Source organism: Telopea speciosissima, chromosome 6 (assembly GCF_018873765.1).
Source record: "Telopea speciosissima isolate NSW1024214 ecotype Mountain lineage chromosome 6, Tspe_v1, whole genome shotgun sequence".
Lineage (NCBI taxonomy): Eukaryota > Viridiplantae > Streptophyta > Magnoliopsida > Proteales > Proteaceae > Telopea > Telopea speciosissima.
Window position 1 is genome coordinate 44,613,793 of NC_057921.1, and position 27,014 is coordinate 44,640,806.

Sequence of the window (27,014 nt, forward strand, 5' to 3'; positions counted from 1 at the left end):
TGTGTGAATTCTTCCCCGGCCCTGCTACTCTCAACTCATTCTTCTTCTTCCCAAACCCCTTTTCTCGTTATTGTCCTACGGTAACAACAGCAAACCCCTTTCAGCCCATCTCCCAACACCCCACCTTCCCTTTTCCTTCTTCCCTGCTGTGACAAAGGGAAAAAAAAAAAGAACGAAAGAGAACTGTATTTTTCTTCCCCAACACACAGAAGCCCAACCCCACTAAAACATATTGGCAAAATAAGAATCTTCAATCTGTTACAGAATAATATCCATTAAAGCAGATTGATGACAACAATAACGAAGAGTTAGTGTTCATATATTCAATCATTCATTCAATCAAAAGGAACACTAAACAGAAAAAATTCCGCGTCAATGATCTGGAGAAGAATGAGAAGATTGGAAGTGGGTTTGCATATCCCTCTACATCTGCTGAAGATGCTCTAGAATTTGAAGATTTTGAGCCTTAGTGATATCCAACCCGGCGTCAGCTTTAAGAGAATAATTTATGTTTCCTTCCCTTGAGAGAAGATTTACAGTGGAGGAGCAGGGTGAAGATCTCTAGGTGCATCATTACTGTCATTTTCTTCTTTGTCAGACTCTTCTCTTTCATCCTAGCCATAGTTGCTATGTCTACTTTCTCTGGCTCCTTTCCAGGTTCTTCATTTTCTAGGTCCACATAGAAATACTTCAAAGTTCTGGTAATAAATTTTCCATTAGGTAGGGACCCATGTGAGAAATTCCCAACAAACCCCATCACGTATCTCTGAATAATGTAGGGCAAGCTAATCTGTCTCCCCTTTGTCAGACAGAAAACCAAAAAGGCTTGAAATGGTAAAACATTATCTCTATCACCACTTCTTGTTAGAATGTTATACCCAATCAAATTGCTTAATATTCTCTGGGTATCCTTTAACTCACTCTGCTTAACCCTTGTTTTGTGCACATCAGGTTTGCAAATAGTTGCATACAATCTCTCCTTATTCACAAACTTACTAATTTGATCCTTGGTAGAATAAATCATACTTCCCACAGAGGAGATGCCCAAAATGCTACCAAAGTGGGAGCTTCAAGGGAACTAGTCTTTTTCCTTCATATTACTATAGAAGAGTTTAAGAAGGTTAGGATAATACCTCTCATTACAAGTAAGAACTTTCCAACCCAAGTTCTCAAAATTTTCCCCCAAACCATATCTGGCAAAACCATCAAGCTTAACAAACCTACCAGAACAAATGGGATCATTTCTGTATGAAGGCCAAAGGTCTGGCGACATCTTAGAGACAAATAAATGTGCATCATAGTATCCTCTTTTTTCTACACCTTGGCCACTGGAAGGTTCAACCTCCTTTTCGAGATCTTGGAGCCATTGAAAAGACTGGAAAAGTTTAGAGATGAATATGGAGAGGGTTGGAAAGATCAAAGCAAGGATTTGCCAAGATGTAGCAAAGGAAACCAAGGAAGTCAAGGGAGAACTCTAGGGCACAAGCAGAGAGTGAATTGAGTGAAAAATAGAAGCCCTAGGAAGAATAAGACTTCTGTCGCAAATGATGTTTCTGCTGCTTGTGGTTGACTATACCTACTCGATGTCAACCGTCCCTGTTCAATCCAGAAAATTAAAAAAATGAGAGAGAGAGAGGGGTAGAAAGAAAGATCCTAGGGACATATAATGACACAAAAATCATGGAAAACCTAGAATACTAGCAAACACTTAAAGCAAAATTAAAATTCTAATGCACACCAAAAAAAAAACTGAATTTAAAAATGCTGAAAAATACTACATGCACTGAGTATGCACATACAATTATATGTATGCAGAAAAATAACACTAAATATGCCAAAACATGTGCAATATTCTACAATTGCGGAACACATGGGTATGACCAAATTATCTCATGAAATTAGGTAAATAAAATTAAACAGGAAAAATGCATGCAAATGTCCTTTATTACTAACCCTTTTAAGTCAGTGTGTAAAGGGTGAGTCGCAAACACCAAAAAGTGTATCTTTTTGCTCATGTATGGAGTCGCCAACATCAATTTAATCTCCAATTAAACTATTCTGGAATTTGTAGAGATTTTCACAGTTCAACTTTCTTCACATTCTTTACATAGTCTTCTGTTCTTCTTTTTCTCCACATGTCACGTGTGGTGGCTAACATGGCTTTGTTCTTCCTTGTATTCACTTTGAGCTTAGGAGAACTGATACATGCAAATAGACATTTGTAGGTCTTCTTTGGTACCCATTCTATTTTGGGTCCATGATGGTTAGTCGTATGAGGAGTTGAGGACAATACTATCTAATATGTCCTCTTTTTCCACAACAATAATAAATAATAGGGAAGCAGTTTTCTGTACGGTAGTGTGGCCTACACCAGCACTCCCATGTGTCTATCTCTCTCCTCCTTAAAACAAGGGGGGAGAGGTGTCTTTTCACATGGGGAGGAGAGAGATAGACTCATGGGAGTGCTGGTGTAGGCCACACTCCCAGACAGAGAACTTTTTCCTTAAATAATATTAGATAACTTTTTATGCCATTTATGAGTGTACCCAATGGTACTTTTTGGTTTGTTTACATGGACAATACTGAGTCTTGTGGACTGTGTATTACCTTGGCCAAGAAGCAACTTTAGTTCCTAGTTCTATGGCTGAATTTTTCTTGTGAAGAATTGAGATCTTCTACTTTGAGAGATAACTCCATTTTATCATTTTTTAGGGAATCATTTCCAAGTGTGAGTTTAGAGAATTGCTTTTCTAAAATAAGGTTCTTTCTAAGGGCCTTTTCATATTCTGAGTAAGTCCTTGAATGCTTGTCTTAGCTTGTCAAAAGTTAAATCCTCATCATCTTTTAGATCAGTCTTTTCATCAGACAGATCCAAGCCCATGAAGCAAAGATTACAGTTTTCACTGTCTGAGTTCTCTTCAGATGAACTTGAGTTAAGTTCGACGCAAGTGGCTGTCATTGCCATTTTCTTATATTTTTCATCATGATGTTTAGATGGCCAATCATTGGCAATGTGTCCATATTTATTACAATTAAAGCATTGGGCACTATTCTTTTATGGCTTCCTATTTCTTCTTAGTCTGAGGATTTTTTTAAATTGTCTGGTCAACAAAGCTAAGCCGTAATTATCACTTTTATTACCATCAAATAAAGCTTTTAAGGCTAAACTCCTTTTGGTTCTAGCTTCAATTTCCTTACCCTCCCCCCGGTCATAGCTCATGTGTAATAAGTGACCCAATCGACTCTTCTACGGTCAGAATTCTTAAGTTTTTGGCTTCTGAGATAGCAGTCGCCTTGGGTTCCCAAGTCTTAGGTAGAGACCACAATATTTTATTCACAAGATCCACAGAGGGATACGCATTTCGTAAAGATTTCAAATCATTAACAATATTTGTGAACCTAGCATACATTTCATTTATGGTTTGGTGGACTCCATTTTAAATAGTTTATATGTATGAACCAACATTGATGCAGATTTATCACCAAACTGGGCTTCTTTGCTTAGGAATAAGCTAGGGTTGGGTTGTACACATGTTGGGCCTCTTTTATAAGCTTAGATAGGGACTTAATTCTGTACACGGGGATTAAGTATATAGATAAGATTGTGTGGGTTCCATGTGCTGGGTCAATTAAGTGATTTAATTTATCTAGAAAACTCCTTGTTAGTCAAATATTTAGATAAGGATACTTTAATAGTTAGATAGAGTCCCTTTTTAAGTCTATTTACTTTATTTAGTTTGTTAAAGTGATTAGGAGTCCTTTTATGACTCAATTTAGGAATTTTTGAAGGTCCTTATATATATATACACACCCATCAATTGGAGATAATTGGAGTAAAGAATAATTTTTTTTTAAAGAGTTTTTGGAGCTGTTGAGCTTGATATATGGGATTGGTATCCAAACTCGATTTCTTTTCTTCTCTTCTCTTCTCTCATGTTCTCTCTCCTTGCTCTCTTCCCCTCCATTCCCCCTCATCCTTGTGATTCCCTCTCTTCCCTATCCTTGCGGTTCCATTGCCGACAGTCTCTTTCCTTCCATCTTAAAGGAAAACTCACCACCAACAGATCCTCTGATCGATTTGCATTAACCTTGCAATGAGGAACAAAGTTTATTCTTGTGACTTTTCTCTCTTAATTTTGTGATATCAAGTCATAGTAACATTGAAAGAGGTAGTGTTTGGTTACGTGAGGCCTCAATCTATTGCTACCTTTTTTAAGGTTGTGTTTGTGATTTCTAAACCGAATTTAATTTTGTCAACATTAATCTTTTTCAAATTGTAAATTGAAGAGTTAGAGGCCCTCTTGACAAGTTAAGGTAATTTATTGATTCCTTTGTTTACTTAGAAATGTGCATGGAAAGGTATCTTAATAAGGATGTTCTTTCCAATTTCATCCAAGGTATAGGTTCTACTTGTCCAATTTGTGACAAGAATGACGAGAGTTTTGAACATGTATAGAGAGTTGGACTTCTCTTATTTTATTGTTCTTTTTCTAGAGCTACATGGTTTCTTTCACCATTAGGCCTTAATTAAAATTGTTTTATTTAGTGATTATTCTCTTGATGAATGGTAGAATTGTTAGTTCGAACTAGTAGTTGGAATTAATTTGTCGTCTTCTGTTATGAGATTCTTTGTAGTCATATGTTGGCCTATTTGGGAAGCAAGGAACAATATGTGTTGTTATGTTTAAAATCCTGACCTTGAGTATTTTTTGAGGAGAACTGCTGCAATGACCCTCTCTTCCCTATTAAAGATCATAATTTTTCTAATCATATTTCTTCTAGGAGATCCATTTGTAGTATCCCATTTGAGTATTTTATTTTGATTTCAGATCGATGTTTTTGTGAAGGTAAAGTGGTGCATTTGAGTTTTTCTATATTCAATTTAATAGGTTGATGTGTGCAGGTACAAGAAGGAAACACGGCTTCTACTCGACTAAAGAGGCTGAGATGTTTGCAATAATGGAGGGATTAAATAGGCTTGGGTTATGAAGATCCAGAATATACTAGTTTTGTTGAATACAATGGATCGGTGTAGTAGAATCTATTTTGGTCAATTGTATCTTGAAACTTGATTGTAATATTATTAATTCTTGCTTCAGACTGCTAGGGTTTGCAATAGTGGAAGCTAAGTCCTAGTCTGAGATTAATCATCTAATGTTCCAAGTGACTTCAGTTTCATTTTCAGACAAAATAAACTGAGTAACTCCCTTGGCATCTATAAGACCACCATGTTTTGAATCTCCCAAGATTGAGGCCTGCTTCACACTCTCCTTTATTGTGATTATTTCAGCTTCTTTTGCTAATAAGTAGCTTTCTTTTTGTCGTCCTAAATAGGCAAACTATCTACAATCTATTAGGATAAGAACCACCATAGCCTTTTAACATTATGAAAGCTCTTAAAATTGAAAAGAACAAATTTGCATTTCCATGGAAGGCTTGCAATAGGTTTTTCGGAAGGTTTAAGTGGGAATTACAATTCTCTGCAGAAAAGACGAAAGGAAACTTGACATGTGAGCACGGAATCTAGGGTTCAACTTATACACAAAATGTGTGCCCTATAAACTGCCACTTGGTAGATATTTGATGTCAGGTGGTGGTTCATATAAGTTGTCCTCTGTTGGGTGTAGCAAAATTTTCAACTTTTTTTTGGTTGGGGGGAAGGGGGGAGGGGGGGGGGGGGTGTTGAGGGTTTGGGTGTGGTTTGGGAGGGAGTGGAGTTCTATCACAAAAAATTCAAAAAATGGTTACATGGGTGGGTGGGTATTTGATTGAATGAATCTGAAATTATTTTATATGGAAAAAATAATGCTACCTGGTCACGTGGCCAACGTGTTCCTGTGTCTAGACATATTTTCGCCTTGCCCCTATGAAAAGTATCACTCTGCCCTCGTGGAAAGGTGGAAATCCTGTCCAGATCGATGCTTGCACGCGCATTCTCATTGACGAATGTGTGCATTCGGCTCTAGAGGCCCAGGCAGCGTTCTCTCACCTTATTTTATTTCTACTCTCAGACTCAAGAATGCATGTATTGAAATTAACATTGCTACTCCATAAGAGGTACAATTTTAACAGTTAAGTTTGTGAAATCCGACTGTCTTGACCAATTATTAATCGATGGTCAAGGTTTTAACTCAACCTCATAAGTATTTGCCATGTAGTTGTGCTATTGGTATTTATCTTTTGGTTGAAGAACTAAGGTAGAGAATGTATTTATATTACATAAAATTTCATTGCGGGGATAGCTCAGTTGGGAGAGCGTCAGACTGAAGATCTGAAGGTCGCGTGTTCGATCCACGCTCACCGCATAAAATTATTCTGCTGATATTTTTAATTTCGCTCCTTCTGAAGATCTGCCATTCTAGTTCTCTCCTCCTGAACAAAGGTGAATCTTGTAAAGAAGAGTGATCGTGATTGGAAACAAATGGGAATCTTCAGTCACATATTCATTGTGGAAAGAAATAGAAGGGAAAAGATTGGCCACATCAACAGGGTGCCCAACATGTGTCATTCTCTCTCCTCCCCGACTTCTTTGCCCTTCTGTGTCTAATCCTGTGATTGGTGCATGTTACTAGCTTACTGAAAACTAGCGGCATCCCAAATCCCAACCCTCTCTCATGAAATTTATATTGATCGGTTGATCCTGATCAATCAGACGATTTTTAAAACACTGCTACAGATGGCAATAGGGCCAGTTAAAGGGAGTACCCCCTCCCCTCCCCCACCCCCCAACAACACCTAAAAAATAGTCCAAGTAAAATATGAGCCTTCTTAAGAAAATCTTGAGTACCTCACCTGCTCCAATGACCTTGTTAGTTACGTGAGACACATGCATGTTTTATTCCAGTAGGTCAGTTATGGCCTTTATGATACTGGCCCAGTTTAGCCCTTCTTGTTATCTTCTAACTCATTGTGTTAATCTTTCCAAGCCATTTTTATTGTTATGTTTACTAACAAGACACGAATGTGCAGGATCTGGGAAGTCCAAGAGTCTCAAGAAACTTGTCAATGCAACTCAGGAAGTGTTGTAATCACCTCCATCTCTTTGTGGGAGAATATAATATATGGTGCAAGGATTGTTTTACCCGTGATCAATTTTAACTTGTATCATCCACACCTCCCTCCTCAATTAAACACTCAAATTTAAAGAACAGATAATTTCAATTTCCTGGCACTTCAATAGAGTAGTGAGATTGTTGGTATTAATTTTCTCTGAGTGTTGAGGATAACAAGATTGGGATCCATACCATCAGATTTAATTACAAAACTTTTTTTGTATCTGGAATGGATTATAGACTTTATTCAATGTCAACTAATTATAATGATAGTCTAATAATAGGTCATTAAGTTCTTGAAAAAGGGTTCTTAGAATGTGAGGGAAAATGTTTGAAATGATAACTAAAAAATATGCCCTCCAACATTTTGACCATGTGAGCTCCCTATTGATGAAACCATTTCCTCCATTGCCGTGGTTGGTTAGGCGTGGGAGATTCCCCTCACACAAGCGGCGTGGGAAGAAGTCCTTCCCCAAATTTAAAAAAAAAAAAATAGAATATATTTAGAATTTATTAAAAAAGTATCACATGTGATGCATCTTTGCTCACCCACACCACTTTAGAGAGTTACTTCACCCATTTGCCTTGGCAATTTTTGTTATGTCAAAACCAACACTGAATATCATGGATCATGCACTACAATTGTGAAGTTTCAACTAGAGAAAGCAAAATAGAGTTTTTACTGGATGAATGATTTACAAATTAATTATTACAAAGAAGTCTCTATGTGGTCTGCCTTTCCAAAAAAGTAATACTGAAGAAGATTTGTGCCATGGTTTGATACTTCCCAATCAAGGTTTTCACTGAAAAAGGCAAGGAAATCCACAAATTCTCACTTTTTTTTTTCTAACCTATCTAAGAGACAGCCAAGGGGACTTTACTCACGCACACTAGAGGGGTAGGGGGGAATGATAGGGAGAGAGGGGGGGGGGGGGGCACACTATACACACACACACACACACACACACACATGTAACAGGAATCGATCCACTGACCTCCCCTGGCGCCTTCTCTTCAAGCAGAAGCTGCAACCAGCGCTAGGCACTGGATCCACACAAATTCTCACTTTCCTTGTCATAAAACTAAACAAAAAACAAAAAGAAAACCCAACTAAGAAATGTGAATGAGAACTTCTACGGGCTGAATTTTTTAGAAACACTTCAGTTCTTGGCTGTATCAGGTAATCCAAGATTTAATTTGTTGGAGGCAAGTGGTTTAAAGGAAGTCGAAATTGATAGTAAAGGTTGTTAGGAGATGAAAACTCACCATCAATAGGTTTAGAATTCAACCTAGTACGCCCTCATTGTGGCTGCATTCTTGTTTCTCATCTTCCAAGTGATCACCTGATGGGTTCTTCTCCTCCTCATCTGACCTGTGGACCAGCAGGACTCCACACTTCTTGATCACTTGCAAACTTCCTGTAATGTCATACTCAATTTTTACTGAAACCTCCAATTGATCCCCTACTTCAAAGTGATCGCCAAATCCATCTTCGTGTCCTGAGAAACCCCAAAGCTCAGGAATTGTAATATGGCGTAACAACAATCCGTCTTGATCTAGTGGAAGTGGAGATGGGTACTGTCCAATAACGGGCCCCCATTGAATATTTTTGGTTTTACTACAAATTACAGCAATAGAACGGAAGATTGAAGATTCTTTCCCAGCTGAAAAAACAGCAGATACATCCAACCCTTGGATCTTACAACCCGAACAACAGTCTGATACCTCAAATGATATCGAAGACCCCATATTTTGATGGCTGATCCATTTTGGAATCTCACTCCCATTACCCCATACTTCAAATCTCCTATGTATATCCTGATCCACAGAAGTCATGATGTTTAACAACATTTATATACATATATGAGGGAGAGAGAGAGAGAACCAACCTGAAAAAGGCTATTCTTCCTCAAAGTGTTCCCCAGATGGTGGCAACCTTCTGTGTGGATGCCTTGTACAGATTGAGAAGTTTCCATGCTAGTAATCTCCTGGCAATTGACAAGCAAATTCGATGGGTCACCTTCTACAAACAAGGAACGCAAATTTGATGGAAGCTTTGGCAGTGTTTGAGGCCTCTCATACCCTTCCAAAATTTCATGCTCAAGATTAGGAAGGCAACTTATTTCATCCGATTTACTACAGAAGTGATCGTAGTTGATAACTAAATCTCGTAAAGACTGTAAGTCCTTATTAATGTCTACTCCTTGCAAAGATGTGCAACCGCTTGTTCGCAACTCGCCTAAGCGTGATGGAAGCTTTGGAACTGACTGTAGCCTCTTACATCCGTTCAAATCAAGATACCAAAGTCCATAGAGATCACTGATGTTGGATGGTAATGTTTCCATTGTTGAGCAACCTCCAAGATTCAAAAACACTAAACTTGAAGGAAGCTCTGTCATTAGTTTCAGATCTCTACAATTTCTCAATGTAAGCCATTCAAGATGAGAAAGATGTCTGATGCTGGCTGGTAGGGTGCAAAATCTGTTCCCATCCAATATTAAGTGTGTCAATGATGGCAAGCTCCAGAAATCATTGGGAATCAAATCTTCTGACAGATTGCAGTAACTGAGATTTACAATTTTCAAAGAGGATAAACCAGAGAAAGAAGCAGGAAGCAAAGTGGTAGAAGTCCGCTGCCTTTTTAGTGAACTGAAATATTGGGGGAATGAAAACCATGAAGTAGATCGCACCTGTTTCGAGCAACCATAGAGACTGAGTTTCTCAAGAGATCTCAACATACCAATGCTGTCAGGAAGCTTCATAAGCTTATTGCAGTTATTCAAATTCAAGACACTAAGCTTGTCAAGATACCCAATGGATTGGTGAACCTCAACCAGACTTATGCAATCTAGAAGGATCAGTTCCTCAAGAGATCTCAACATACCAATGCTGTCTGGAAGCTTCATAAGGTTATTGCAGTTTCTCAAATTCAAGACAATAAGCTTGTCAAGATACCCAATGGATCGGTGAACCTCAACCAGACTTGTACAATCTTCAAGGATCAGTTCCTCAAGATTGGGGATTCCTGAGAAGTTGGGGGTTTTCGTTAAGTACCTCGAATGACTAAGGTTCAGGATTTTCAACCTTTTGAGCAGCTGCGTATTAAAAAAAAGGGGTAGAAGAGAAGAAATAAGTATCCATTGAACAATCTAAATAAAGGGGGAAAAAATGTATAGAAGCTATTTCATTACCTTGATTTCCTTCCAAACCTCTTTAACACTGCTATTTTCCATGTGAAGAACAATAAGATTCTCCAAGTCAAAATTGGAAGGTATAGTATTCAAAGGGAATCCATGCCAACAAAGCCATCTTAATTCCTTAGAGAGATGTTCATACCCTCCCCTTAGGTGTACATAATTGAGTTGAAGCAATCTTAGATTATGCATGTCTACAAATGCTTCAGTATTGAAACACACATCCTCATTTTGAGAAATGTTAAGGATGATGCCTTCAACAGATTTAGTTCCCTATTAACAAATAGATTTGGATTAGTAAAACACTCAAATAAGCAAATACCATGCACACTAGAGTAATGCAGCAGAATGAACACAAGAGAGAGAGAGAGAGAGAGAGAGAGAGAGAGAGAGAGAGCTCTGCTCCTGATTCAGTAATAGAAGCTCAGATCTGTCTCTAAGAGAAATAATTCCAGCTGTCCATCCCTTAAAGATCCTATGGCCAACATAAAAATAGAAGCTAACCCTTCTTAAGCAAAATTGAGTTTCCTGTCTGGCTGTGTAGCATATGTTAGCGCCTCATTGTGTCTATATCTTTCTCCTCCCTCCTATGAAAGGACATCTCTGCTCCTATTGTGGGAGGAGAAAGATAGACACAGGGAGGCGCTAGTGTATGCTATGCAGTCTGGCAGCGTTCTTTCTCCCTAAACAAAAAAATAACAAATATCATGAATATCAACTGCTGACCCGTAAAGCAAGTCACTAGGAGTGACAAAGTTATTTGGGATGGTACTGACCTGAAAACTTCATGAAACTGCTTTCGAATGGTGCAGCCCACCCTCGAGCAGAAGGCTTAAAAAGTAATCAACTCAACATTATCAAGGAAACTTTCAAGCGCTCTATCAGATGTTGGGAGTTATGGAGGTATAGTCCCACATTGGTCTGTGGACAGATTTAAAATTAGGGAAAGCTTGGATGATCTATTCATCCCAAGCACTCTTTATTTATAAGAGTAATAAAACAGTAAACATATGTACGGTAGCAATGTGGGACTAAACCACATAATACAAAACTAATAAAATAACAAAGAAAAGAGGTCCAGAATACCCCCACGGTATTCTGGCCATATATCTACCACTCCCCCTCAAGTTGGAACATATTTATCATGCACGCCCAACTTGACTAAGATAGGATGAAACAGCTTGCTACTCAGTCCCTTAGTGAACACATCAGCCAGTTGATCAGTAGACTTCATAAAGGGAACACAAATGAGGCCGGCTTCAAGCTTCTCCTTGATGAAATGTCGGTCAACCTCCACGTGTTTAGTACGATCATGCTGGACAGGGTTATGAGCAATGCTAATGACTGCTTTATTATCACAATAAAGCATCATGGGAAGATGGACAGCAATACCGATATCCTGCAATAATCCTCTAAGCCACAGAAGTTCACAAATTCCTTGGACCATCGTATGAAACTCGGCTTCAACACTGGACCTTGCCACAACATTCTGCTTCTTGCTACGCCATGTGACAAGGTTCCCACCCACAAAGGAACAGTAACCAGAGATAGATTTCCTGTCAGGAGAACCAACCCAATCGGCATCAGTATAGGCTTCAATCTTAAGGTGACCAGTGGGAGATAGAAGGATTCCCTTTCCTGGAGCAGACTTCAAATACCTCAAAATACGACGGACTGCATCCATATGAGAGGAATAGGGATCATGCATGAACTGGCTCACCAAACTCACAGCAACTGCAACGTCAGGTCGTGTGTGAGAAAGGTAGATTAACTTGCCCACTAACCGTTGATAAACACCCTTGTCAACAGGCTCACCCTCTTTCTCCCTAAGTTTTGTAGTAGCTTCCATAGGAATATCTGAAGGATGACAGCCTAGCAGCCCTGTCTCAGTCAATAGATTAAGGACATATTTTCTTTGAGAAAGAAAGATGCCCTTTGAAGAGCGAGCAACTTCTATCCCTAGAAAATATTTCAGAGAACCAAGATCTTTGACCTCAAACTCACGGCCAAGGAGGAGCTTCAAATCCCTGATAGCATCACCATCATTACCAGTGACCACAATATCATCCACATAGACTATGAGAAGAGTTACCTTGTCACCAACTCGTCTGATAAACAAAGTGTGATCAGCATTACTCTGCTTATAACCTGTTGAAATCATAGCCTTGTGAAATCTGCCAAACCATGCCCTAGGTGACTGTTTCAGCCCATAAAGTGCACGCTTCAGTCTACAGACCCAGCCCTTGGTCCTGTCATCAGAGAAGCCTGGTGGAATGTCCATATATACTTCCTCCTCAAGCTCCCCATGGAGGAAGGCATTTTTTACATCTAACTGTTGAAGATCCCACCCAAGATTTACAGCACAAGATAATAGCACCCTGACAGTGTTGAGCTTCGCCACTGGTGCAAAGGTCTCCTGATAGTCAACTCCATAAGTTTGAGTGAACCCCTTTGTAACCAGACGTGCCTTATATCGATCCACAAAACCATCAGCCTTCTGTTTGACCATAAAGACCCATTTACATCCAACTGGTTTCTTTCCTGGGGGAAGAGTCACAAGCTCCCATGTATTATTTTTATGTAGTGCTCTCATTTCTTCCAACATTGTTGCCTTCCACTTTCCATCTGTAGATGCTTCCTGCCAAATTTTAGGAATCGAAACAGAAGAAAAAGAAGATACAAAAGCACGAAAAGATGGAGAAAGAGAACTATAAGAAACAACACGAGATATGGGTTGTAAAGTACAAGTCCTAATACCTTTGCGGTGAGCAATAGGTAGGTCGGAAGAAGAGGGATTACTAGGAGATGGAGGATCTGGATCTAGAGCCGGCAATTGGATGGGTATTGGTGCTAAAATGGATTGCAACTGCCCTCTGTTGGTTCTGCCCCTAGTGTAGGTGAGTATGTTGGAGTTGTCAATTCTCTTCTGAAATTCACCAATAGTTCTCTGGACTGGAGTCAGCTCCCCCTGAATAGGAACATTAACAACACTATTTTCTATGGTCTCCCCCTGTAAAGGATTCCCATTAGGTGAGGGAGGAACAGCCAGAGGAGGTTGGACATCATCCAAAGGAGGTTGGGCAGCAGCCGTGGGTGGTGGTAAAGGAGGCTGGACAGCAACCAAAGAAACCTCTAGTGGAGGAATCTCAAAGGACACATCTTCACTAGAACTCTTCCCCTGAAGAAGTGGTGAAGAATAATAAGAAAGGGTGGGTCTCATGGAAAACAACATCCATACTTACCAAGATACGGCGGGAAGGGGGATGGTAACACTTATAACCTTTCTGGGTTAGAGAATAACCCAAAAAAATACAACGGAGCCCTCGAGGCTCAAGTTTGCCTGGAGATCTGGTATCTCTAGCATAACACACACACCCAAATACTTTGGGAGGGACAATAAAGGAGGAATAGCCCAGTAAAATATCAGAGGGGGTACGGGAATTAAGAACCCGAGAAGGGAGCCTATTGATGAGATAGGCGGCAGTGAAAACCGCATCCCCCCAATATTGAGAAGGAACATTCCTCGCAAACATCAAAACCCTGGCCATTTCCAACAAGTGGAGATTTTTTCTTTCCGCCACACCATTCTGGGCAGGGGTATCAACACAACTAATTTGGTGAATAATACCATGATCAGCCAAATATTTGTAAAATTGTGATTCAGTAAACTCGGTTCCATTATCACTTCTCAATATTTGGAGAGTAGCTTGGAACTGAGTTTGAATCATCTTATGAAAATGCTGAAAACATGAGAAAACCTGATTTTTAGTGTGCAAAAGATAAACCCAAGTGTTCCTAGAATGACAATCAATAAAAGAGACAAACCAACGATGATCAAAAATAGAGAGCTTGCGACTAGGGCCCCAAACATCAGAATGTACCAAATTAAAACAAGAACTCCGTTTATTTGAAATAGGATAAGTTGAACGTGTCTGTTTGGCCAGAACACAAGCCTCACAAAAAAAATCATCCTTAGTATGTAGGGTGACCCAACTAGGAAATAAATGAGCTAAAATTCCTAAAGGGGGGTGACCTAACCAAGAGTGTCACTGGTAAAGTTCAGAAGAGACCAAGGAGTTCTGATGTAGCGGAGAAGGCAATGGTGGTGAAGAGAAGCGACCGTCATCAAGCAGGTACAGACCACCATGCACTTTACCCAATCCAATCGTCTTCCAGAGTCCAGATCCTGAAACACACAATGAGATGGAAAAAAAGTGACTTTGCAGTTAAGATCACGAGTAATACTACTAATGGAAAGAAGGTTAGTAGTAAAATTAGGACTATGTAAAACCATAGTTGTCACGGCGGTTAGGCGACCCAAGGCGGTGGAGAGGGCCAAAGTTTAAGTCGACACCAACTAGGCGAACAAGGCGTCCAAGGCGCCCAAGTCGACCAAGGCGCCTGAACGCCTAGGCGTCGCCTTGACAACTATGTGTAAAACAGAAGACAAGGGAAGAGAGGAAGTGCAGTTGATGAGTCCTTTTTCATATATGGAAGAAAGGGACCCATCAGCCACTTTGACCTTATCTTTCCCAGAAGTGGGAGAATATCTATGAAACAGACTATAGGAACCGGTCATATGATCTGTAGCTCCAGAATCTATGATCCAAGGATGGGAAGCCACAGAAGCACAATGACCTCCAAATTGAATACCTGACCGGGCAAAGTGTGAACCTGAAGGAGCCGAGGAATTGGCAGTAGCTGATGTAGTAGAGGCAGCAGCAGCGGAAGTCCTGAGCATACGTAGGAGGGCTTGTAGATCATCCTGGGATAGACAAGTGTCAGTAGTAGGGGCAGCAGTAATAGTCTCAATTTGATGGGCCTTGGTCTTTGTCTTTATCTTTGTCTTGGCAGCCCGTTTAGCTTCAAAATCAGCCAGTTTCCCATAAAGTTTCTAGCACTTCTCTTTAGTGTGATAGGGCTTGTGACAGTGCTCACAAACAACAGTCCCTATAATAGAATCACCAAGAGAAGCAGTGCCATTAGGTGCAGAAGGGGCCGGGGCAGCAGCCTTGAGAGCTGATCTATCAGTAATAGGAGGGTGCAACATGGCAGCCCTACGGTTCTCCTCAGATGAAACCACTGCATTAGATTGTTCGAGTGTGGGAAAAGGCTTATGGTCCAACACTTGAACACGAATTGGATCATACTCCACATTCAAGCCAGCCAAAAAATCATAGACCCTGATCTTGTCCACATGCTGCTTATAGGAAGCAATATCAACAACTGTAGACGGGTGGAAGTCAAAGAAGTGGTCTAATTGCTGCCACAGACTGCGTAGCGTAGCATAGTACTTCGAAACTGAAAGTTCACCTTGAGTAGTATGGAGGACCTTCTGCCTAAGTTCATATACCTGGACATCATTGCCTAGCTGCCCATAGGTTTCCTTGCAAGCAACCCAAATTTGTGCAGCTGTGTCTAGAAGAAGAAAGTTATGCTGCAAATCTGTAGTCATTGAGCCAATTAAGTAGGACATGAGAACACCATTATTAGCAAGCCACCTATCCTGAGCAGGGCCTGGGGTAGTAGGCTGAACACTAGTGCCATTAATATGGTTGGTGAGACCACGGCCAACAATGGCAAAAGAGGTAGATCTAGACCATAAAAGGTAATTCGAGCCATCAAGTTTAATAGAATTTGGTGTGAAGCTGTGGTAGTCAGTCTTGTGGTGACCATCAGTAGGTGGCTGATCTGAAGTAGTTGAAGAATCGAGAGAGTCACCCATACTGCCAGTAAAGAAGTCCAATAATGTCTTCAAGTGAAGGCTGAACTAACTCCCAAAAATCAGAGACAGCAGCAGTGAATAGCCCTATATCGAAAATGTCAGGGTTTTTGATAAAACCTGAATTGCTGAAATCAATGAGGGTAATAAGGAGTCCAAAATTCTGCAGAAAAGTGGCTTCAACTGAGGTCAATTAACCCTCTATACTGGAGGAAATAACCTGCAGAAAATAAAAAACAATGGGCAGCAACAACTCCAAGATCGATAGGTGTCAGGGTATTGCAAAAAACCCTGTGATAGTAGGATCGATCTCAAGGAGGTCTTCAAATCTGTGAGATAAGAACTGAACCAATAAAAAAGGAACCCTGCTGCAGTTTGTGGTCTTCAAAGGAAGGAGTTAATGCCTTGTAGTTGTTGTAGAAGCAAGCTCCAAAAAAAACTGAAGATCCAATATCTCAGGCAGGCTTGGCAGGTCCTTATCAAGCAGAATTATAGTGCATAAAAGAGGTAATGGGGGCAGCAACTGGATCGCATGATCACCTCATCAGTGCTGCCCTGTATGGGGATGAAGAACAAGGGAGAAGAAAGAGAGAACTAGAAGAGAAGAAGATCGAAAGAGAGAGGGAGAAGAAAACTGAAATTCGAAGGAGAGGTTTTGTTCCTAACTCGAAATCTGCTCTGATACCATGTGGACAGATTTAAAATTAGGGAAAGCTTGGATGATCTATTCATCCCAAGCACTCTTTATTTATAAGAGTAATAAAACAGCAAACATATGTACGGTAGCAACGTGGGACTAAACCACATAATACAAAACTAATAAAATAACAAAGAAAAGAGGTCCAGAATACCCCCATGGTATTCTGGCCATATATCTAATCTAACATGGTCATATAGGACATTGGATGTGTCTTCATATACCAATGGGCTATCTCTACCTAATGGCTTAAGCTTTTGGGGTGGACCCCCAAGTGGTAATTCGTGAGCAAATGATTTTCCCCCTTCCAAAATATCCACAAGCCACTTGACGGAGGAAAGACCGAAGGACTAATATTAATGAAACAAAATAGTTTTCTCCCTCTTTCCACCATTTTCACAATTTGGGTCTATTGCCACTCCCAATCAGTCCTGAGTTCAAAACTCTTGAATCCAATTGCCATCTTTTGATTCTACGGCCCATCCTACTGACAGTAAATCTGCTCAATTTCCATGAACTGATATCCAGGACACCAACAGCATGACTACTGGCTATCATTCTTTCTTTTTTGTTTTTGTTTTTGTTTTTTTTTTTTTGTGGTAGGAACTACTGGCTATCATTCAAAGAGGCGTCGTAATTGAGATAGAGAGGCACCTTGTATTGGACTATGCTAGTATTTTTAACTGTCAAATCATCTTTTCCTTATCTTGACTTTCAACAATTTCTTAAACTTTCATTCTCACATTGTAAATAAGAATTTGGGATTAATTATTGGTGGTGAATTTCCACGTAAAGTTCATTTGACTTTCTCTGATGATAATTTTTTTTTCCGGTCAGTTTAAGGTTGAAAGTTAGAAATGATTTTTAGTGCTCACTGATTCACCCCCCCCCCTTCTCAGTGACTATCTGGGATCAACACACAGCCCCTTTTTTTTCCATCAAAATCAAAGTAATTTCTACAAGGATTCGAAAAAAATATCTAGGAATTTCAGGCAGAAATGGAGATCCATCAGTTGCTCTCTCTCACTTATAAGCTAAAACTGGGGCTCTGCACCACCTTTCTTATAAACAGAGCAGCTCCATGGAAACTAGACTTTCAGTGATGAATTAAAAATGGAAAACAATTCAGAAATATTTTTTCAACAGTAATCCAAAATCTGATAGGTCCATGTACGGTCAGTGGATTTTTACTGGGTTCATTTACTAGGCCAGAAGCCAACATAACTTTTCTAGATTAACAACACAATACTTATAGATTATGTAGCAATGTGTATCATGTGTACGATTCATAGAATAGCAATAAAGATTTAGTGGATTTAAGATCCATGGTCACTAGCTTGTGCGCCAAGAGATACCATCTGGACATACTCATCTCAAAAAACTTTAGATAAATTTTCAATAATAATTGCAAATTTTAAAGTAAAAAAGAAGTGCAGAGGTTCTCTGGGTGACGGAGCAAAAAAGGCAGTCCATAGGGTTCTTGAGCAGAGGAATTTTGGGTATTTTAAACAATAAGGGGGATTTATGACCCTTAATTACTCCCGACACCTTTGCTGCTCTGCCGAGCAGAAAAACTTTTGCTGAAGAAGAAGAAAGAGTTGTTTGTTCTTACCTCATGTTTTGCCAGTACATCACAGACATCCTCTCGTGACCACAATCTTGTACGTCTTCCTGGTTCTTCAGGAGATTCTTCACGAACAATTTCCTTGGCCATCTCTCGAAGAAGATCATGTATCCTTAGTTTATGGTCTTCATCAATTGTAATAAGCGATCTTTGAATGAGAACGCGGATTCCAATAACTGGAAACAAGTTGCATCCATCTAGTATTTTAGATACATAGCTTTGGTCCATTCCAATAAAGAAGCATGCGATGTCAAGGAAGATATCCTTCTCCGTGTCATCCAAATCATCAAAACTTAATCTAAGTTTTTTTTGAATTTGATCATGAGGAGTACTTTTTAGTTTGGCTAATGCATTCTCCCATTCAGATAAGCTACTTTTGCTGAACATTAAAGAACCCACAACCCCAAGAGCTAATGGAATTCCTTTGACATTATCGACCATCTCCTGTGAGAGTTTCTTGTAGTCATCTGGTGGAGAATCATTCTTAAATGCATGCCAACAGAAGAGTTGAAGAGATTCATGAGAGTCCAACTCTTTAGGATAGTAAATGTCACACACTTCAGCCTCGTTTAGCAAATGTTCATCCCGTGATATGACAATGATTCTACTTCCCATACCAAACGAATCAAGCTTGACAGCCAATGCATTTAATTGCTCTGAATGATCTACATCATCAATAAAGATAAGAACCTTTTTGTAGTGAAGCCTTTGTTTGATCATACTTATTCCTCTAGCAACGTTGCTTATCTTCAGGTTTTTCTTCATTAGGACATCAGAAAGGAGTTGTTCTTGTAAATGAATTAGACCATTGGGTTGTTTTGAAACTTCTCTGACATTCTCAAGAAAACTGCAACCTTCAAATCTATTATAAATTTCATTATATACGGCCTTCGCAATGGTTGTCTTACCTAATCCACCAATACCACAAATCCCTATGATACGAGATTCATATGGGGAAAGATTTATATATGAATTCATCCTCGCAACTCGGGAATCTATTCCAATGAGGTAACTAGTGATCTTCAATGGTGTTCGACTTAGTTTAATCAAAACATCATCAACAATTCCTTGAATAAATTTTGCCTCCTGCCTGCAAATAATGATTCATATAACAACTATAAGGACAATAAACAAGTAATCAGTTTGGACAACCAAGAATACCACATAGATTAGAAAGAAAATTTAGGTACCGTTAGGGCCAATATCTTATGTGGGAAGTATATCAAGCTATTCCCATAAGAACAGCTTATTTGCCACTTGGGAACATGACACCTAAGTTGTATGTCCCTGTAGCCAAATTATTGAATTATCCACCCAACAGCTTAAGCAATTAGGTGGAGAGGCATAACTGGTATATAAAGTCATCCAAGGTCCCAGACTTAATTCATGTGGAGTTATTCTCGAACCCTCTCTCATATGTGACCCTCATGAGAGGTCATACATGAGGCACATGTGGTCCTTCATAAATGAGCCATACAAGATATATTCTACCAGTGGTGGATTTGGTACTATGTTTAGGTGTCTAACCCAAGGTGGAGGTCCAATTGGTATATGAAGTCATCCATGATCCCAGATTTGGCTGATTTAGATTATTTCCTAACAAACATCATCACCTAGTAATGAGTTATTTTAATACCAATAGGACCCTCTCTATGTGTCAATATTGTGTTTCTAAATTATTCTAAAAAAAATGATTTTATTTGGGACTGCTGTTTAAAGTTTGATTATATGAAAAATGATAGAAAATGGACCAATAAACTTCCATTTGGCTTTCAAAGGATTCCAACCTATGCACTAATAAAAAATCATCAGTCCACACGACAATTTTTTTAAGAAAAAAGTTGTTCATGTGGGAGTAGCTTTCCGAATTGTGTGGAAATCTTTTTCTTCAATAATTAAACTTGTTTGTTTTTTTTTTGTATGAAAAATTAAACTTGTTTTTTACCCTATATAATGTTGAACAAGAGAATCATCAATTCATGCTCAAGTGCAAAAGAAAAATTAGTACAATGCTACATATATTTGTTGAGTATATATGGAGGGACCAAGAATATTTACTCAAATTAAAAAATTGTGTCCTGTTATTCTTTTGTTCAAATGACTCATCCAAGAAATTAGGTTTAAACAAGTCCATTGGAAGAGAAAATAAACAATTGAATAATCAAGAGTAATGATAAGATTATGAGCAATATCATAGCAATTCATGTAAAAGAATACCAATATGTATGAAGCCAAATCCAATTTTACAGAAAGAAAAAAAAAAAAAAAGAAAAAAAAAAAGAAGAGACCACTTCTACAAAGAGATTGTGTGAGCTATACTTGGTTGGGCCTTTGAACAATTGTTTATCAGTGTCACAACAATATATAAGTCTCACTCCAAGAAAATGACTCAACAGTGGTGGTAATTACAGCCACTTAATAAGCAAAAAATCAACGCCATTAATCGATGGTGGTTTTTTCACCGTCAGAAATCGGTCGGGAAATACGCTGCAGCTATTTAATCCTGGTAATTACCGCTTCTAAATGGAAGTGTTTTAATAACAGTAATTATTTTGTTATTAATAAATAAAAACATTTAGCAGGGTAATATATTACGACTCCGGATCAGCTCCCCACATGAATGAGAGCCATCCAGATGGAATCTGCAACCCATCTGACTGGTGATCAGAGGGAGTCAGATGTGGTAGAGATTCCCAATGGATGGCTCTCACCCATGTGGGGAGGTCACCACATGGGGAGAGTATCCAGAATCATATTTTACCACTGCTAAAGGAATTTTTTTTTTTTTCAATTAATTAAATTTGTTTGTTTTTAGTAAATATGACCTATGTAATGTTGAACAAGAGAATTATAAATTCACGCTCAAATGCAAAAGATGTGTTGAGTATATATAGAGGAACCAAGAATATTTACTCAATTTTTAAAAAGAAAAAATTATGTATGCTCCCAATACCCCTCCCCTTTTTTTCTGCTACTATTCCTATCGTTCAAATCAAATGACTCATCCAAGAAATTAGGTTTAGACAAGTCCATGGGAAGAGAAACTAAATAGTTAAAACTAAAAAAAGAGTGGGGGTTCATCAAGAAGGAATAATTACCCAAAATTGGAAACGTTTTGCAGATCCCAACCAGAGAGATTTGCCACTTTAGTAAGAGTTGCCCTCCACCCGTGAACCCTCTCTTTTTCCTCTTGAAAACGCTCCTCATGTCTAGCAAACGCTTCCTCCAAACTACCGTTCTGTTTTCGTACATCCGACGGATCGACATCCCAGAAAACAGGCAAAACAGTTAGACCATTGCTGCTTCTGCAATCAACTATCTTCACTAGTTCATCCAGACACCACATCGAAGAAACGTATTTTCTTGAGAAAATGACTATAGCGATCATCGATTCTTCAATAGGTTTCACTCCTCGCTTGTCCTCGTCTTCGTCATCTCTGAAAGTGCGAATCCCTCTATGGACCAAAGCATTGTAGAGGCCATCGATGATGATTTTGTTGCGCGTATCTTCTGGACTGAAACTTAAGAAGACATCGTGATTCCATACAGAGATGGAAGACGGGGAGGAGACGGCTTCTCGGAATCTCTTGTACACCATTGGGAACAACCCCTTACTTACAGACTGCTAATAAGAATTTGGGGATGGATGGATAGATGAAGCGCTTCTGCAAAATGATCTTCGGTCTCTCAAGAATGGGATTTTTTGGTTGTCACTTGAAGTCTCCAACAGTCAACTTCAGTCAACTTTTGTTTTAATTTTTTAATGCTTGGAAAGTGGAAATAGCTTTGAAAACACGGTGAATCTGTTCCCTTCCTATTGGAGAAAAGGAAAAGTTCTTTTTCATGGCCCATTAAAAAAGTCTTATGCTTTATACAACAAAATACGTTGGGGAGTGGATTGATTCTGAGTCCGATATTCAACAGTTGCTGATCGATAATTCAAAGAATTATATACGTCAGAACCCATTATTGAAGAAGCGGCTTTGCAGCTTATTAAAATTGCAGTCCAACTGATGGTGTCTTTAGAGATAAATGACGATTAAAATCCTATGCAATTCCTTCGTCTTGCGGGGATTTGCAATTCGGCTTGAGAGCTCGATACGTGGAAGATGTTCCATCCAACGGTGTGAGCTTGATTGACCCAGTTTCCTTTGTTTTTTTTTTTTCTTTCGAGTTTGGCACTGTTGGATGTTGCATCTTCTACGTGTTGAGCTCTCAGGCCCAAACTGTAAGGCATCGCAAAATTAAGGCACTATAGGTAGAGATGTAAATGAATAGTCAAAATTTGTTTCCGTTTCCGTATCCGCTTACCATTATCTGAATCCATCCAAAAGTTAAACGGATGCAGATATGGATAGGCTATCCAAAAAGCTATACTTACATGTAAACAGATAAAATATCCGATTCGTATTCGTGTCCGTATCCGTTTAGCACTATCCGAATCTGTCCGAAAGTTAATTGGATGCGGATACGGATATAGCACTAACCGAGCCGAATCCGATCTGTTTACATCCCTAACTATAGGAGATGTTTTTTTTTTTCGATAAATGATATGTTGTCTCTTCCCCCAAACCCCCCCCCCCCCCAACCCCCACAGTAGAAGAAGTTGACAAGGACCTATTTTCTAGGGGACCTATTAAATCCCCGGGCCCTGGTGGGCTTCCCCATACGTTCTTCCAAAGATATTGGGACCTTATCAACACTGATTTGTTTCATTTTATTTTTGAATTTGTTACAAAAGTCATATGCCTAAGGAGATGAATGCAATGTATCTAGAGTCCAGCTCACGTTCATGTACGTGAACGTACGAGAACGGCTCCCAGTTATTCAAATGGAATCCACTTTATGGGTCTCACATGGATGGATTCCATCTGAACAATTGGGACTTGGGAGTCGTTCTCATATGCTCACGTACGTGAACGTGAGCCCATCTCATGTATCTATGTCTCATATTAAAGATCACCCACCTAGAGAAAGTGGACCATCTAAGACCTCAGAGTCTATGCGGTGTGGTGTTTAAAATCATGTCTAAAATCATTGTTGACATGCTGCATGAAGTTCTCAACAACATTATTGCTCTTTTCCAGTCGGCGTTTGTGCCTTTGAGACTTATCTACGACAATGTACTTATGGCGCACGAGATTTTTCATTACATAAAGAAGAGAAAGAAGGGGCGTAAAAAATTCCTGGCAATCAACCTAGACATGAAGAAAGCGTGTGATCGAATGGAATGGAGTTTCATAGAGATGATGTTGTCTTCTCTTGGCTTTGATCAACAATGGATCAATTGGGTAATGACTTGCATTAGTTCGGCTAGTTATAAATTGCTTCTCAATGGATCAGCTCGAGGCTCCATATGCCCTACATGTGGCATACAACAAGGTGACCCGTTATCCCTTGCTATTTTCATTCTTCGTGCCCAAGAATTGAGTTCCATAATATCCCACGCAGAGGAAGCTGGCATCATCAAAGGAATTAAGGTCCGTAGTAGAACTTCTTGTTGGTGGGGCCCAACCCCATAATTATCCAGCCCATGGTCCAAGATCCTAAAACTTGGACCATCATACCTTAAGAAAGAAGGGGTTAAGGCGGTGGAATTGTGAGAGCCTATTTTAGGCTTTGTTTTTGTTTTTCTATTTTTTTTTATGGTTTTGGTTTTTAAAGTCATAGTGTGTGTGTGGCACACTGGCGGTGAGTTCTCCAGAGAAGAACTGACAACAACAGAAATGAAAACCAGAGAAAGAAAAAGAGAGACAAGAAGAAGGAGAAGGAAAGAAACAGGGAGTTTGGGATTGGCTTTGGAGCCGTGGTGATTCTACTACAACTTTGAGTAGGGGTGCAAGTTTAGCCCTGTTGGCCCGAACCCGCCTTGGCCCGCCCTGAGCCCGAACAGGGTTTGGGCTGAAATATTTGGCCTTGAGGGCGAGTCAGGGCTGAAAATTTCTGGCCCTGAGTTAGGGTCGGGTTGGGTTAGGGTTGAGGTCTTGAGCTAAGCTTGGCCCGGCCCGGCCCGACCCTGATTTAAGTTATACTATAAAATATATATTGATATAATTTATACATTATAGACTTTAAATTTCACCCACATTTTTTTATATAATATATTATATATAAAGACAATAAGTGTTATATATAATTTATTATATTGTTATTTTACGTAAAGTTAATAAGTTCTTCCCAGCCCATTCCAACCCATGCATTTCTTTCCCCCTCCCCATGATCAGGGCCAATCAGGGTCGGCCCGGCCCGACCCTAAGGGAGGGTCAAGGTTGGATTTTTCTGGCCCTGAGTCAGGGTCGGGTCGGGCCTGGGCCTAGCTAAGGGGACTTAGGGTTGGGCTAGGGTTCTATAAAGCCCGGCCCAACTCGACCCTGTTGCAGCCCTAACTTTGAGATCTCTATTAAGCAAGGTGACTTTGTGAGATGGTGTTTGTGGTGAGAATTTGGTTTGGCTTCTTGTGAGGTAATCCCTATTGTATTGTCTCCAATTGTTTGTACATCTCAAGTCTGGGCAAGAACTTGAGAGAATTACTGTACTCCTATTTTTCTCATAGTGGATTGGTGCAATATTTGCCCCGTGGTTTTTTTCCTCTACGCTGGAGATTTTTCCACATAAAATTCTTGGTGTTGATTGTGTGATTGCTTGCTTGCAATTTTATTTCTGTTATGTGCTTGGCTATATTTGTTTGATAATTTTCTATTGGATTATTGTATTTTTCAATACACACTAGACAAGTGGGTTTGATTAATTCCAACAAGTGGTATCAGAGCTGTGGTTCTTAGGTTGATTTATTTGCAGTATTTAGTGTGTATTGCGATGGAAGAGTCATCTAGTACGATGATTAAACTTACTGGTCCTAATTATTCAATATGGAAGTCCAAGATGGAGGACATTCTTTATTACAGTGCTTTGTATGATCCAATTGAGGGAATTGCAGCCAAGCCAGAAAATAAAATTGAAAAAGAATGGGATAGGATGAATAGGAAAACCATTGGTACTATCAGAAAATGGGTAGATGATTGTGTGTTTCATCATGTTGCTAAAGAAACCAATGCCCAAGCACTTTGGAAAAAATTGGAGAGTCTCTATGAGAGGAAGACTACACCAAATAAAGTTTTCCTGATTAGAAAACTTGTCAATTTGAAGTTCAAAGAGGGACGTTCTGTTGCTGAACATTCAAGTGATTTTTAGAGTTTAGTGAATCAGCTGGCTACAATGAAGATGACTTTGGAAGATGAATTGCAAGCATTACTGCTGTTGGGTTCTTTACCTGAGACTTAGGAGACTTTGGTTGTATCACTGAACAACTCTGCTCCAGATGGTGTGTTATCATTGAGTGTGGTGAAAGACAGCATGTTCAATGAGGAAACCAGAAGAAAAGATATGGGTTTGAATTGCTCATAGGCTCTTGTCACAGAGAACAGGGGGAGGAGTAAAAGTAAAGAACCAAGAGGTCGCAGTAAATCCAGAGACAGTTCAAAATCCAGAGAAGGCAGAAAATGTTATCACTGTGGTAAAGAAGGTTACTTGAAGAAAAACTGTTGGGAATTGAAGAAGGAATAGAAAAAAGAGAAAAATCAAAAGAATTCAGATGATAAAAATACTACAGCTACTGTGCCTGATTCTGAAGACTTGGTGATGCTTTCTTTTGATGAAGAGGAATGTAATCATGTTGCAGACCATGGTGTTGAGTTGGTTGTTGACTCAGTGGCATCTTTTCATGCCACTTCCATAAAGGAGTTTTTCACTTCTTATAAAGCAGGAGACTTTGGGACTATGAAGATGGAAAATAACAGCTACTCAAAAATTATTGGAATTGGTGATGTGTGCCTTCAGACTAGTATTGAATGCACATTAACTCTGAAGGATGTGCGACATGTTCCAGACATTCGCTTAAATTTGATTTCCGTCAATGCTTTGGACCGGCTCGAATTTGAGAATCATTTTGCCAATGGAAAATGGAAACTTGCCAAGGGATCACTGGTACTTGCTAGAGGAGAAGCATGCCATACACTATATAAGACATACATGAAGGTGTGTCTGGATGGGCTGAATGCAATTGATGATGATTCTTCACCAAATTTGTGGCACAAGCAGCTGGCTCACATGAGTGAAAAGGGGTTGCAAATTTTGACAAAGAAGTCTCTCATTCCCTTTGCTAAAGGTATGTCACTAAATCCTTGTGATCACTGTTTATTTGGGAAACATCATAGAGTATCTTTTAATAAGTCATTTGTTAGAAAATCTAATGTGTTAGATTTGGTTTACTCTGATGTTTGTGGTCCCATTGAGGTTGAGTCACTAGGTGGCAATAGATATTTTGTTACTTTTATTGATGATGCTTCACGAAAAGTGTGGGTATATTTTTTGAGAACAAAAGACCAGGTATTTCAGCATTTTCAGAGATTTCATGCCATGGTGGAGAGAGAAACAGGGAAGCAATTGAAGTGTCTCCGTACTGATAATGGAGGTGAATACACATCTATTCAATTTGAAAGCTACTATTCAGAGCATGGAATGCGACATGAGAAGACAGTTCCTGGTACCCCACAGCATAATGGTGTGGCTGAGAGGATGAATCACACCATTGTGGAAAGAGTCAGATGCATGTTAAAAATGGCTAAGTTGCCTAAGCCATTTTGGAGTGAAGCTGTTTGTACTGCCTGCTACCTAATCAATAAATCTCCATCAGTGCCTTTGGGTTTTGATACTGCAAAACAAGTGT

At 39.4% G+C, this 27,014-nt stretch overlaps 1 protein-coding gene and 1 non-coding gene across 2 annotated transcripts; one reads left to right on the forward strand and one right to left on the reverse strand.

Annotated features, from left to right (window-relative positions):
* Positions 1 to 1,078: 1,078 nt before the first annotated feature.
* Positions 1,079 to 21,905, reverse strand: LOC122665793 (disease resistance protein RUN1-like). Its single transcript, XM_043861929.1, has 7 exons — positions 21,388 to 21,905; positions 18,278 to 19,379; positions 10,244 to 10,519; positions 8,942 to 10,147; positions 8,485 to 8,870; positions 8,349 to 8,351; positions 1,079 to 1,133 (listed from the first exon to the last, which is right to left on the reverse strand). The coding sequence occupies exons 1-7, from the start codon at positions 21,885 to 21,887 to the stop codon at positions 1,079 to 1,081; spliced, it is 3,528 nt and encodes a 1,175-aa protein (XP_043717864.1). The 5' UTR covers positions 21,888 to 21,905.
* Positions 6,233 to 6,305, forward strand: TRNAF-GAA. Its single transcript has one exon. It is a non-coding gene; the product is annotated as a tRNA-Phe (tRNA).
* Positions 21,906 to 27,014: the final 5,109 nt, after the last annotated feature.